The sequence below is a fragment of the Cucumis sativus genome, chromosome 1 (assembly GCF_000004075.3).
Source record: "Cucumis sativus cultivar 9930 chromosome 1, Cucumber_9930_V3, whole genome shotgun sequence".
NCBI lineage: Eukaryota > Viridiplantae > Streptophyta > Magnoliopsida > Cucurbitales > Cucurbitaceae > Cucumis > Cucumis sativus.
This window is the reverse complement of record NC_026655.2, coordinates 27,622,134-27,637,803: the sequence shown is the minus strand read 5'-3', so window position 1 is coordinate 27,637,803 and position 15,670 is coordinate 27,622,134. Positions and strand designations below refer to the sequence as shown.

Below are 15,670 nucleotides of genomic sequence, written 5' to 3'. Positions count from 1 at the left end.
TTCTGGTTGTGTTTCACAATTTGCATTAGTATTCCTTTTTATTTAGTGTTGCTAATTTTCTATTTTAGCATTCAAGGGACGGAAGGGAAGGAGTTAACAGAACTATTGATTTCCACATTTTTCTGTTTAATTACTGATTTCATTCTCAGTTTGATGTATTTGAAATTTTTGCTTGTTTCTCCTTAATTTTTTAGTTTAAGTTTTTACTTTTTTTTCAAATAAAATAATAATAATAAAAAAACTTTTTGAAAAATTGTTGAGAAAACTATTTATAAAATATAATAAAATTTATGTAATGGAGTTTTGATCAATTTGGTTATACTTTGTTATTAGAAATAAAAATAAGGTTTTTGGGTGTTATAATAAAATAATAATAATAACAGCAAACTCTTAAAAGGATTAAAATAGGCTTTGAATATTTTGATATATAAAAATTTCAAATAAAACAAAGCAACAACATGAAGTTCAATCAATCCATTCATTTCTACATCCCAATGAGCAAATTAATTGGTGAATGATGTTTTTTTTCTTCTAAGATATCTAAAATATACAGACGTAAAATTACACACAAACTTCTCATCATTAATACCAAAGCAGGTTTTTATTACTGCTATAAGTATAGCATTAGTAGAAATTATCACGTACCAAGATTAAGAACTAGTGATTACATTACAATACTACCGTCATTTGAATCAATCTGATTAACCACACCAATTTATTTGTTATTGATTCGGATTGAGGCAACCATGTAAAGATGTCCGAGAAGAAAATTCACACTCAGTTAACAATTTAGAGTGCAACTGATGCTCATAAACAAATCAAACAAGGACAGCATGCATTCATATATGTATTCCTCAAGACACTTTATGACGATACAGTAACGTAACACGCTAATGTTGATAACTTTAAACCGTTGTAAGAACAAGAAAAATAACGAAACCGGCCTACTGCCTTCCTACATTTTCTTTCAGACTGCAAAGATGCAAAGATGCAACGATTTTGCCATACCCTCCCCTCCAAATATAACAATACACAACAGGTTACAAGATATGCATGCAGCAAAGCAGAAATCATCTAGGCGATGATGATGACAATGATCAACACATTATAAGGGTTCGAACCCACCTTTAGCCTGATTTGCACTTAGATCTTATCAAGCTTCTCTGCCTTCACAATCGGGTTGGCTTTAGCAATTGCATCCTGAGCAGAAGTGCGGTAATCGAAGGGGCAATTGTGTTTGTCAGAGTAACGATGAACGGCGCAGAAGATGTTACCACAACGACAGTCAAATCCCATTAATCCAACTCGCTTGTTACAACTGTTGCAACGTCCAGGCCTGTTCTTTGGCTTCGCTCCACTGTTCTCATCAGAAACAACCATGGGGGATGCCTGCATTGACGTGATCTTAGGCTCCACCAAGCTAACTGGCTCATCCACACTAGCGGTGGCAAAGGTTTCATTTTGGTTAGAACTAGATGATCCATTCATGATACTTCCAAGAGTCGAAGCACTCAGTTTAGCCTGTTCTTGTTTCAACATCAAGTCCTTGTGGCACTTAGAACACATATTCATAGTAGCTGCACTTCCGAAGAAGCCACAGTTGTTGATGCATAGAAAGGGACCCTCAGGGGGAGCTTGACAGCTTGCCTCGTCATGTTCCATCTTATCAATCTCCTGCAACACATTTACATTAATTTGTTTCTTTTCCTTTTGGGTGGGAAACAGACAGATACACATGCTTAAAACTACACATAATTTCATTCAATAGGTAGACTGTACTAGGAATCAGGATGATGCCATGATTGATATCAAATACAGCTGCTATTACTAGTACGAGCTCGAGGATATCAAATTCTATACCATACATATGACAATGAACACAGAATGTTATTTATGCATGTTTGAGGTACCGGTAATGCAATTAATTAGGGGTATGGAAAGGTAAAGAATAATTCTTAGGCTAATCTCATTCATAGGTCACACAGATGCCATTAACTACAAGTCTGGAAAATGGAGAAACTATACAAATTATAAATTAATTAGGGGTATGGAAAGGTAAAGAATAATTCTTAGGCTAATCTCATTCATAGGTCACACAGATGCCATTAACTACAAGTCTGGAAAATGGAGAAACTATACAAATTATAAATTGGAATTTGAGGAAGAATAAAACTTGCAACGAGGTTTAAATCATAAATAATAGAAGAGAAGAAAAGTATGAACAAGTAGCCATAAAAGGTTGTCCTAAGATTGGTACAAAACTTCGTATCGAAAGAGATTCACATCTTATCCACGAATTGTCTTTCCAACATCAACAGCAGAAACCAAGATACCTAAAGATGACCAAAAGAATCAAGAGATTTAGGCGCCATTTGATCATCGTTTGGTTTTGAGTTTGTGGTTTTTGAAAATTAAACATTAAAACACTAATTCCATCAATCAATTTCTTTGTTTTGTTATCTACTTTTTCGGAGTGTTTTCAAACACCAAGCCACGTTTTAAAAACTATAAAAATAATATATTTTTTTGGGCTAAAAATTCAAGTGTTTATTAGGAAAGATGAAGACTGGTAAAGAATTGTGAGAAAACCAGCATAACTATCAAAAGCTAAAAACCAAGAAGACCTCAATTTAATTGATAACTATAGAGATAAAAACAAATTCCAACAATGCTCCTATAGTTTCATGCCACCAATCCCCAGTCTTCATATCTTGAACACTCTTGAGTTAAATAAAAAATTCATACAATACTCATCAGAAATTTTTTTAAAAAAAATTTAATCTTAACTCCAAAGCAACAGATTATCCATCCCAATCAACCTTCGATCCCAAAACATGTCGTGGGTTATAAAAATAACAACAAAAGGATGCTTGAATCCACAACTGAACCATAATCAAATGGCTCATGTACTCATAAAAACATAAACTCATAACAGAAAAATGACACCAACCAACTATGATTTAAAAAATCCAAATCTACAATGAAAAATTAAACACTTCCCAAATCATCTCTAACGGAGCCTCGATCAGTATACCATCAACAACCCACAGAGTCCGCATTAAACAATCAAAATTCAAGAGTGAAACAATCCTAACACACACACACACATATATCAATACTTCCAGCACTAGGCTCATAAATAACATCCATATTCAAACATGTATACCAACACATATCTAGTTATTCAATCAGTAGAAACGTTGCAAGACAGGCATAGAAGAGGAAAAAAGAAATTATCATACCCCTTTAACCCTTAAAAACAAGGGTTTTCGATCGATCTTCAAGATGAAATTGGCGTGCAAGCAAACCCCTGTAGTAATTCAAAGGAGAAATTTAAAAAAGAAAAAAAAAAGGAATAAAATTAAGAGAAACCAAGAAAAAAAAAGAAGGATGCAAAAAATTGGAAAGGAAAGAGAAAGGGGATTGGAAACCCTAACCGTAGAAGAAGAAAGTGAATGAGGGGAAGGTAGAAGAAGGGAAGAAAGAGAGAACTATGTGTTTGTGTGATGCGTCGTCATCTCCATTTTCGAATTGGCTGAATTTCTCCGGAGGGAACAACAACTGTGGCTACTGATTGATGGCGACCACGAGAACCCAACTTTTTCTTTTTTAATATCTAATTTCATCTTTTCATTTCTACTCTTAATTACATTTTTTAAAAGGATAAAATAAATAAAACTATCCTTCCTCTCTCACAACAATTAAAATTATGTTGATTTTTTATTGACTTACTGAGAATCTTCTTACGAGCTCGTTTGACGACGTTTTCTTACGAGCTCGTTTGACGACGTTTTCGTTTTCTATTTTTTTATTTTTTTTAAAAAATAAGAAATGGTACTACATTTGATAATTATTTCTGTTCTCTCTTTTTTAGAAAAAGAAGCAAAAAAAATTTCTTTTGAAAATATATTTTGTTTTTTTGTTTTTTGTGTGTGTTTTCTTTAATATTTTGCTTAATTTTTAGTTTAAAGATAATTTAATTATATAAAAATTAAAATATATAGAATTCATTAAAATATAGAAAAATAATTATAAAACATTAACATCGTCGAGTACATATAAATACTACTGTGTAAAATTAATAACTACAATACAATCATTTTTATTAAGCATATATGTTGTTTAAATTTGATTTGAAATATTATTTATCATTCAATTCATTTATCGTCTTTGACTCAAATTCAACTCAATTATATTATTAGATAATTGTTGTAGTCGTAAAATATTAAGATAACATAAATGATTACCTTAGTAAAAAGAAATTATATAATGTAAAATTCTAAATAATTATGGTGGTACTAAAAATAATAAATTTAAATTTAAAATAACACATATATATATATATATATATATACATGCACTTTGCAAATGTGAAATTTATAGTTTAAAATTTAGAAAATATTTAAATAAATATATTCACAATTTAAATTTGAAAGGTTATAATAACATATAAATATGAAAAATTAACGAAGGAAGGAAAAAATGAATTAAGAACTATTAAAAATTAATAAAGGATTTTTTTTAAAAAAAATAGAATAAAGTGCAAAAATATTTACACTGTATAACACAATTTTGAAAAAGAAAAAAACTCACAACGTGAAATAACAAAAATATTTCTACGACTAATCGATTACACTCATGAAAAACAAATTTGTACCCAGTCTAAACGATCTTGTAACGCCCGAGAATAGGAGGGAGACATGAATGAACCGGTACCATATCTGAATGAGAGGGATCCTGAGGACATGAACATGGACGGATCTATTAAGGAGCCAGGGAGGCATGTGTCTCCCTCACATTCCTGATTTTTGTATTTTAATATTAATTTTGAAGTGCAAAATTACAATATATCTTAAAAAATGCGTTTTTTTTTATTATATTCTGTCTTTGGTATAGTGATTGTGCCCCCTTTGAAATTTCAAGGTCTTGGATTCAAAACATATTCACTACAATTATTTTTTGTTAATTGTGCCCTCCTACATATGATTTATGTTGTTAATCATGGATACACCACTTCACATGAAAGTTATGTGAAGAAAGACTTAAAAGAACTCGTGTTGGTAGAACTTTCACTTTATAAGCCTTTAAGAATAGTAAGGATGACAGGTCGTAAACCATGCAGGGAAATGTCTCTTGTACGATTTTGTGTAAACTTTTCTTAAATTGTTATACGCTACTTTTATTATATTTATGTAAATTTACCAAAAATAAAAAAAACTTTTATTATATTTATCTAAATTTTAGAAAAATAATAATAAAACAAGTTAATAAATATATATAAAAAAGAAAGAAATAAAAAAAAAAAGATCAAAGTTGGAAATTAAACCAAAACAAGCAAAAAAATGAATATAGGCATAATCTCCATTGATTGAGCCAACTAAACAACTTATGTTACTGTGGAAATAGAATAAAATGGAATCATAATTAAGAGCAATAATTTCTCCATTTTTGGCACAATTTTAATTAAGTGTTTCTTAAAATTTTATAAATAAGAAACGAAAATGGTTATCAAACACGTATGTTTCTTAAAAAATGAGAAACGAAAACAAAATACGAGAATTAAAAACTCTATTGAACATGCCTACAATATTTAGCTTTTGTTTCGTAAGAGATTCTAAAATTGTATTAGAAGATAAGGAATTAAACACAAAATAAAAATGAAAATTCTTTTCATCCTATTTGAAAACACTTTTTTGTTTCAATTTAAACTTTTAAAATATTGAATTAAAAATTAAAAATTTGTGCTCGAACTAAATTTGAAAATGGAATAGAGTATCTCATGTTAACAAAATAAAAATAAAACTACAATTAATTGTTTTTTAAAATTGTCTATTTCAAGAGCTATTTCTTTTTATGTTTGGTGTATTTTTTGTTTTTGAAAATATAAAAATGAAAATCAATCACGAACCAAACAAAATATCCTCGTTAAATAACTATATTTATTTTTAAAAAAATGTTTGAGAATACTTGATAAGTGTGTATTTGTTTTCTTTAGAATTTCTACTATGAGATTGTCACAAATCTACATAATTTTTTAAACTTATGTATCATATTTGTTGTTTTTTTAATTCGTATTTTTCTAAATTGTTATAGTTTTCTAATTTATTTGTAAGTTTTCTCAACAAAATAACATATACTAATTTAAGAGGTCTATTTTAAAATATAACAAACTACAAAATATTTACACGGTATAAAACATTTAAAAGACGAAAAAAGTCTACATACTCTAAATGAAATATATAAATAATGTATGTGATTAATTGACATCTAATGTTCGTAATATATTTAGATTTCTATAGTCCATTTTTTCATTTTCACGCGCGGCTTCTTTTCTTCTTCTTCATCAATGGTATCTTTCATTTTTTTTCTTTGACTAAACTAAACACAATTGGATATTACGGTTCTAAATAAGAACAGATTAGAAAATAATGATCAATAACCATAACTGGAAGGTGTAAAAGAAACATAGGAAGCATGTTAAAAGAAAAAAAGAACTAATAGGGGAAGAATTGATGAACAGTTGTGGGTATGGATATGGATTGCCGTCATGGAAGGATAAAATAGCGATAGTTCACTCTTTTCCAGAAACAAGAAAAAGAGAATGTAATTGAAATTAATACAAAATCAATTATGTATTAATTTCAGTAGTTAGGTTTTTCTTCTTCAATAGTTAGGTGGTTCTTCTTTTTCCATTGTTGGGTATTGTCTTTGATTATGAATTTCTATTGGTTTATTGATTGAGACTGTGAAATGTGAACGTGAATCAAGAGGAAAGAATGAAAGTGAAGTGGAAGAAGTCGGATGATGAGTTGTGTCGAAATGCCAACACCTTTGTATCTTTTTGTACAGTTATTATTACTAATACTCATTGATAACCTTCTATCTGTACCTATCATTGATTGACATTTATCAACCTCTATCAATGATAAATTTGTATTAAGTTTCCATCACTACTATAAGTATTGATAGATGTCACACTTTGTTCTACGTTTTATGAAAACACTTTTTAAAACAACTTTTTCCAACTTAACTTCTATGGAACACATTGTGAAATTCTACCGAAATTTCGGCAACTTCTTCCCTTAAATATAGGTTAGCCAAACTTGAAAAAGAAAGAAAATCACACTTCTATGCTTTTCAAACACAAATGTCATCGAGTGTATCTCACAACACACTCATCGAAAATAATCCCGACTCCCAAACAAAGTTTAAATACGATCTTAAGGATAGTTACAAGGATTACACCCAACAACACTTTTCTTAAAAGTGCATTCCTTAACACAACCGTCACCGTTCCTAGCTAACCTCATAATGGACTCAAAATATGAATATACAACCATACAAGGCAAAAAGAAATCTACAATCAGTGGCGAGATGCTCAAGGAAAGTCTGGAACTTGATTAGTACCTAGAGAAGAAAACATTAAAAACTCAGGGAGTGATAAATGAATTTAGAGAAACATTTTTCAAAATTAACGTAAGATTTTATCAATAGATTTTAAATAAAAATATATTTTAGAGAAACATTTTTTAAAGTTATTCCAAATAGTCTCTAACTTAACAACAATAATAGTCTCTCTTCCTTTATGATGTTTTTTCTAAATTATTATTATCATTATTAAGTTATCTTTTTATAATGATCTCTTTTTCTTTTTCTTGTATTTAAAATTAGAGTTTAGAGGATAATACTAGTGTGTGTATATACATATAAAATGAACTTCATTTGCATTCTTCTCTTTGTACTACATATACATATATATATATATATATATATATATATATATATAGTATATTTATTTAAGCTATATGGATGGAAATCACTTATTTAGTTTAACATTTTTCATTTTTTTCCGAGGGTCAATTTAACTGCCTCAAATACATAGAATTATCTTTCAAATTTAAAAACTACCATTTTGAAAAAAGTGTTACCATTTAAATAAAAATTAAAATTCAAACTTTATGATCTTTTTTATTTCTAAAATATAACTTGAAAAAAAATTATAATTTTTCAATAAATAAATTCAAGATTAAAACACTAGTTTATTTTAATATTATGATATTAAAAATGAGAATTTTAAAAAATATTTACAACCTATAACAAATTCTGTTATTGATATGCTATAGTGATACAAGATTATCAGTAATAAAATCTAACGATAATGAAAGAAGAATTCTGATTGAATAACTCGAATTCAAGAAGAATTATGAATCTGCTAGATTGAAGAGCTAGATTGAAGACGGAGGGAAATACAAGAAAATGCTAGGTTTTGGGCCTATAAAGTAGCAAGAAATCATGAAAATTCCTTCTTTTTCACTCAATTATCGTAGAATACCAATATTCGATTTAGTCCTATTTAGAAGCAAAAAAGCCGGAAAATTGCAACTGGTCCATTATCAAAATCTAGGTAAAATCAATGAACATAGTTTGATTATGGTTTCTGGTCCAAATACTGACAGATCTATTCTTTATTTCACTCCAGATGATAGTCATTGATATGCTATAGTAATAAAAGATTATTAGTAATAAAATCTAAAATTTTGCTATAACTTTAAATATTTTAATTTATCTTTCTATTTTTAAAATGCTCCTATTAAAAAACTATGATTTTTTTCAAAAGAGTTACGACAAAAAGTAACCCAGTAAAATCTAAATATCAAAACCAATAAATATACATATTTATTTATTTATTAAGATTTATTAAATAAATAACATAATTAAAAAAACAAAAATCACATATCAATTTCTACAAAAGAGATTATATTATAAAATTTGATAGCATGTGAATTAAATGGGTAGAAGTTATAGTTTAAATTATGTTTTTAAAAAAGAGACATTTATAAAAATAACAAAACAAATTAAAATATTCACAAGATATAGTAAATTTTTAGATTAAAAAATGATAGACTTCTATCAATGTCCCTTAGAGAAGTATATCAACATCTATTAACGATAGAATCTGAAATTTTGCTATATATTATAAATATTTTGTCAAATCTGTTATTTTTTACAATTCCTCGCTTTGCACTCGAAACGCCTCCTAAAGTGTTAAAAGCTCAAATATCAAAACAAAAAGAAGAAAAAAATCAGACAAAAGAGCAATAGTTTTGTACAACTTTCCAGGCATCCCCTTCAATAACAAAGAGAAATCTATTAAAAAAAACTTGGAACGAAAAATTTGTTACGTATCAACGTGTAACTGGGCGTTTGGGTGAGCAAATATGAGATAGACATACGCATCTTTCAAAATGCAATGGTCAAATTAATACACTACCAAACACATGAAGAGTATAGTTTTGAACTAAAACTTGACGGACTTTAATGGTTTGTTTAAGAGACCAGAAGGTAATAAGGATTACGATGAAATGTTAAAATTGGTATTAGACTCAATGCAAGGTTTTATTTACCCTAGTGGATTGAGATTAAGCTTTGCGTTTTCAGCACCTTCCAAATCTAGTAACAACTATACTGAAGCTGCAAACCAAAAAACATGGTACAAAAAGATTCTATTTACATTCAATAATATCTAAAGCAATAAAATCAAAAAGATGAATACAAAGTTCACTGGCCATTATTAAGTAAAGTTTAATTAAAAGGAAAGAAGTACTAAGGTAGAGTGGCATTAAATGAGGAGCAAAACACAAGAAACACAAAAATGCTTACCTGATACCACAAAATTACTCAAGTTAGCTGTGGGAGAGACATTATAGGGCCCTGTGAGCAGCAATGTAAGCTGACATGTCATCTTCAAATGGAGCTGTAAGCCATCTAAGAAGCAACATCACAATCAATTAACTCAAATTCATGAATCACTAACAATTTAATCTCTAATTCATCTCCCATATGCTTGTATAAATATTGGTTCTCTCACTCCTATCTCCGGCAGCAATTTGATATATTACCTTCAATTCGAGTTTTCTGTGCAGACATCAATGGCAGGATTCAGCATTCACAGGGCGAAGTGGCTGTTTGTGGTGACTCTGGTGCTCCTGCTTGCAGTGGCCAGAGCTCAAGACGGTGCAGGACTTGCACCATTACCTGCTATGGATGCTGGGACTGGATTTCAGGTGACGTTTTCAAATGGTGGAATTCTGCTATCAATGTTCATCTCCCTCGTTGTGCTTCTCTTGCATTAGATACAAGATCTTCCTGCTTTCTCATTGATCAGTATGATTGGTTTTATATGTTTTGTATGTATGTGTTGTTGTCATTGTACTGGCACTATTTTTTGTTTATTTTTGGCCATATATTTGGGGCATGATTCTACATGCTTTTGGTCTGTAACCTCAGGGGTATTGTCAATAAAGAATTGTTCTTGACATTGAGTTTCTCCAAAAAGAAAAATATGTTTCAGAGGATGATAACACTCAGATAGGAATCTGGTAGTGCTAACAAAGAACAATTATAAAGAGAAGAAAAGAGTTTCTGTCAAAGTTCCAACAAACCAAACAATGCAGTACTGAAGTTGAAATCACCAAACAGAAGAATAGGAACTCCCTAAAGGATCTAATCGGTAATCATTAGAGGTTTACTATCAATAAATACCATTAAACTAAATCAAAATTTCGCAATTACCAGCAAGTGTCTTGAGAGTCAAGATGATTAGCTACAATCATAAGACCCTAGAGAAACATATATTGGTAATCAAGGTTCTAAAACATGTAATAGATAAAATAATGCAACCCACTTGAGTCAGAGGAGTATACAACAGTATGAATCTAAGTTCAATCACTTCTATCAGTCTATCTATCTATCTATTGTTGCTCAAACAATGCATAAAATAAGGAGATGAGTAACTTTCAGAAAAAGAAAGCACATCATTTTCAATAGGCACAGCTGAACGTAAAGATAAAGTGCAAGAGGAGAACAACGGGCCTTTCAAGTTTCAACCACTAATTTTCAGAATCTTGCGTTAAAATCAATTTTTGTGTTTAAGAAAGAGAGACCGAAACCTGATGCCTGAGAGCCACGTATAGGATTATTTCAAATTATTATTTTGTCGATAGGATCTAATGCAGCAAGCAATATCAAAAGAGGAAAAACCAAACATCCAATAAAGCTTAAAATAATGATTAAAAATACTCTTCAATCTGAACTGATAGCATTAAATGGTAACAGAAATTGAAGTGAAAGCTCTGTAAGGCCATTAAAAGAGCACAATTTTGACTCGTACCCAGCCATCGTTAGCATGTCTGACTATCAATACAACATATTCTCAGCAATATGAAGTTATGGAACCTAGTGAAACTGAATTTTCAAACGAATTCCTCTTTTGAAACTCTTTTGCCAAATTATTCAAGGTAATTTCTTTCATAGGCCAATAAGAAATTAGATAAATATGTGAGACCTTACATGAAAGAAGCTGGTGGGAAACTCTCTTACGAAGGCAAAAATAAAAATAAAAATAGAAACAAGTGACCAAACTAGAGCAAATAGAAGAGAAGGTTCAAAACAAAATCTAAAGTATACCATTTCATGACAAAAAGAATTTCCATAACCATATATAGAGAAATAGATAAAAATGTAAAAACTATACCACAAATAGTGCCCCATTGAAAAGCCATATATAAGAACCATTTATAGATCATACTGGTAAAAAATGCTAGATAAGCCGAAGTAAAGACAAAATTAGAAAGATGGTGAAACTGAGGTTCTCTCCTTTGCAAACCAACCATTCACTTTTCCAACCCCATAATCAGTGTTTTTAAATGCCCAAGGCGTAACAGGCCCAAGGTGCACAGAGAGGCGCAGTTTTTTTTTTTATTATTATTTTTTTTTTATTAAGGTGCACTACATATAAAAATATTAAATACAAGAATTTTTGCATTTAGTAAACCTGATTCTTTTAGTTATTAAAGAAGGAAAACCTTTAATTATTACTGATTTTAAAAGAAATGAAAAAGCCCCAAAGCCCAGGGCTTTGAGCCTTGGGGCTTCACAAAAGGCGTGTGCCTTATTTTGTGAGCCACCCCTTGAGCATAGGCGCATGCCCGAGATGGCTTTTCAAAACACTGCCCATAGTCTAGAAAGTAAAAAACCATAAACATACACACAAGAGGGAAAAAAAGTGACAAGGATACAACAATACACCACTCTAACGACATACTATAAGAATTTGTATATCACCAAAAAGTATTAAATACACTGAAATACATCTGAATATATAAATTATGCTAGACGTTTTCTCATCGTGTATCAATAATTTTCGATTATAAATTAGGACATCTGAATGCAAGGATAATTGCATACAACCTTCACTCTCTGGTGGTTTGTCAGAATAAAAGGATGCTTACATATGATCTGAATATGAGAATAAAGAAACCAGTTCAAAAATGAAAAGGAAATTGTAAGAAAAAGACATAACATCCATCAGTAATTTCATTTTATTCAATGTTATAAGGAATCTCCAAAGATTTTGGTATTACAAGGAAAAATTGAGATGTAGGTCAGACCAGATGCCTCAAATTCAAACAAAATCAATTGCTCTCACCCTACCCAAAGGATATACTACCTCACAAGAATTTTGATTAAGCAAGTTCTAACTATAGAGTACAACAATTCATCATGTTCTCCAAAGATATTGTTGTATGTATACTGAAACAAATATCAGGGGGAAAAAATAATTTAGAACAATTGTACCCATTGAATCAAGCGTGGTTCACCCCCAATTCTCCTTCCTCGATCTTCTTCCTGTTCTTCTCTATTGCCGCCGCAACCTCCGCCGGCATATACTTCTCATCATGCTTTGCCAAAACCTCAATAGCCGAAAAATAATATTTCTCACTTCTCGCTTTTCCCGAAACACTCTTCGTAGAGATCTCATTCCTTATCTCATCGGTAAATGGCTTAAGGAAACCTTCCACCACCACCGAATGCCCCTCTCTAAACAAATCCGGCAACGACCCTTGATGTCGAACCAACATATCAGTAATCAAATCCGTTATCACAAACTCCATCTGAGAAGACGATGCTGGATGCGTTACACTGCCTTCAAGTACCAAACCACCGAGACGAAACTTGTTCTTTGAGGGATTCGCAGAGAATTTCTCCAGCGCATCGGTGGGTGTCACATAGAACATCAGATGCTCTTGAAAATTACTGAGAACGATGACGACAAATCCCGCGATGCAGCTGAAAGTCAGAGCGTAGGTCCAGAGCCGCCGCGTCTGGAGTTGCCTGGCACGAGCTCCGATATCGACGTGCTTGGGACGGGTCAGATTCCGCCGTGCAGTTGAGAAGAAGCGAAATCCAGAGAGATTGAAGATGGGGTTATTGGGAATTCGACGAAGATCGGAAAGTGCAGAGGTGATGAGAGGGGAAGATTTGGGGATGTGGGGGGATTGAAATTGATGAAAAGTGGTGCGGAAACGAGATGAAGATTGCAAAAGGAGGCGTGATCGGAGTCGGAGAGCAAGATTTGTAGCCATTGGAGAACTGATTGAAGGCTGAAAACAGAATTTGGATTTGGGTTTGAAAGGGTTTAGGGTTTTGGTAAAGGATTCGGAAAATCAAAATCAAAGACGGGTGAGAGGAGCAAACGGAACACCGTGGAGAAGAGACCGGATGGAAAATTTTCTTCTTCCTTTGTGGAACCAAACGTTGAATTAAAATGGAAAATTGAAATTTTTGCTTTTGGTGAATGACAAAGAACTCGACTTTTTGGAAAATCAATCAACTTTCTCCTCAATAAAATGATTTTCTTTTTCAATCAAGTCTAACATTTTACTGACTTCATATTCAAACAAAACTATAAAAACAAGTTCATTCAACTTTAATGCTAAACTGATTTATGATCATTTTTATTGGGTAAGTTAATTATTATACTTTGATTAGAATAACTTGTGTTTGTGTGTAAATTATTTTAGTTTAGGTTAACATGTATGTGTTTACTGTGTAGACAATTATAAAAATTGATAAGGTGACAAATTATTGAAAGTTTTGAAATAGTGTTTAATGTAGTTAATTGAAGACTCTTTGATAGTTAATAATATTTACTTAGATATCTTTTATTCCAAACGATTTCTAAATATATAGAAATATGAAACATCTAAACATTTTTTTAAGTAAGAATATTTAGTGTATATTAAAGGTATATCAAGTGTCAGATAAATAAAGTGTATATATCAATAGTGAATCTCGTGTTGGACTTAAGTTTTGCTATTTCTACAAATTTTAGAATACGAGTCAAATATTAGTGAATGGTCGTATTTTTAAAGATTTGGAATTCTAACTTTCTATCATTAAAAATAATGATGTGAAAAGGAGTAGTTGTTGTGCAACAAAAGTGGTCTTAAAAAAGGTAAAGAATCAAACCCAGCTGATAATAAACACCATCAAATTTTGTAAAAGGTTATACTATATATTCGTTTAGTTTGTGTACTTTTCAATGTTAAAATCACTATAGGTTTCAATAATAAAATTATTTTATTGATGACTTTTTCAAATTCTTTTACATTTAAAAATATATTCACGTCCTAATTTCCTAAAATTTTCACTCACATTTTGATTTTCCCGATCCAATTAGTTTACTCATCATGTTTAAGGTTGGTACGATATTGTTCATATTAGGCATATAACTTTTGACATAATTATCCTTCCTTATAAACCAAAGATCATCTTCCTATTTAACCAATGTGGAACTTTGATAGCATTCCCCAACACCAACATGATTCACAACCTTTATAGTAAGATCCGTTGATGATTTTTTTTTAAGAAGTTGTTATTATCAAATATTCATCCAAGTGTGATTTTGGAGAGGAGAAGATAAACAAATAAGTTGCGTGATGCCATTATCCCAGACTAGATAGCTAGGCGATTAGCCTTACTAATCTCCACACGCAATATGTCATCCTAGCGAGATGACTACAAGATTTGTTGTATACTTCACACATTTGCCACCATCCTAGGTGAGATGGTTAGACGATATGATGTAATAATGACAGTATCTTTGTAACTTTTCTACAAAATCTTTGTGACAATTTCGTGTTATAAAAGAATCTTTATTACGTTTTACATTTAATTTCAATGTTATCCTCCATTAACTACAAACGTTTCTTTCTTTAATTACAAATGTTTACACAAATAAATCTCATGTTTATTACCAACAATTCTTTTCTTTTCCTCCACTTTATAAACTCATTTCATTCTTCATTTTAAAATATGAGAAAAACAAAGAAAAGTGAGATTTCAAGCAAAAAAAAATGTCAATTTGAGTGTTGAGATTCCAATTAGTTTTCAGTGCAAAAACTGATTGAAGAACACGACTGTTTTATCCTTGGGAGACAAGCCACAAAATATCTTAAAGAAAGCATGATTTGTGACTAAGATTTTTTTTAAAAAACTTATTATTATTTCGCAGTAGGCGATTTGACTAGACGAACTAATCATTAGGCGGATATGTGACAAGTCCCTGCGAGTTGATCCTTAGATGTTTTGCAATACCTAAGGTGAGACAACAAGTGATCAATTTAAGCGTTTTGATTCAATAAGGAGAGATACTAAATCGTCAAGAGAAATACAAGCCGAGCTAGCACGTGGTTTGTCTAGGCTCTTAAGTCTAGGGTTAAAGCTTCTCAACATATCATTTCTTGTTGGCCAATTGCGCAGCAACACGATCTAACAAGAATTGTTGCTTTAACTCTTATTTTGATTTGAGTTGAGTTCGAATGTTTTA

At 30.9% G+C, this 15,670-nt stretch overlaps 2 protein-coding genes across 3 annotated transcripts; both read right to left on the bottom strand.

The window, feature by feature from the left end:
• Window positions 1–788: 788 nt before the first annotated feature.
• LOC101211329 (zinc finger A20 and AN1 domain-containing stress-associated protein 4) lies at window positions 789–3,639 on the bottom strand. 2 transcript variants are annotated; one of them, XM_031880285.1, is made up of 4 exons: window positions 3,438–3,607; window positions 3,243–3,310; window positions 2,263–2,333; window positions 789–1,674 (listed from the first exon to the last, which is right to left on the bottom strand). In XM_031880285.1, the coding sequence occupies exon 4, from the start codon at window positions 1,660–1,662 to the stop codon at window positions 1,144–1,146; it is 519 nt and encodes a 172-aa protein (XP_031736145.1). In that variant the 5' UTR covers window positions 1,663–1,674; window positions 2,263–2,333; window positions 3,243–3,310; window positions 3,438–3,607; the 3' UTR covers window positions 789–1,143. The 2 variants fall into 2 exon arrangements, with proteins under 2 accessions (XP_031736145.1, XP_011660127.1); XM_011661825.2 differs by lacking the exon at window positions 2,263–2,333 and having other exon boundaries at window positions 3,438–3,639.
• Window positions 3,640–12,353: 8,714 nt separating this feature from the next.
• Window positions 12,354–13,691, bottom strand: LOC101211081 (cytochrome c-type biogenesis protein CcmE homolog, mitochondrial). The gene has a single exon (XM_004138977.3). It carries the CDS (start codon window positions 13,422–13,424, stop codon window positions 12,645–12,647), a length of 780 nt encoding a protein of 259 aa, XP_004139025.1. The 5' UTR covers window positions 13,425–13,691; the 3' UTR covers window positions 12,354–12,644.
• Between the last annotated feature and the right edge of the window lie 1,979 nt (window positions 13,692–15,670).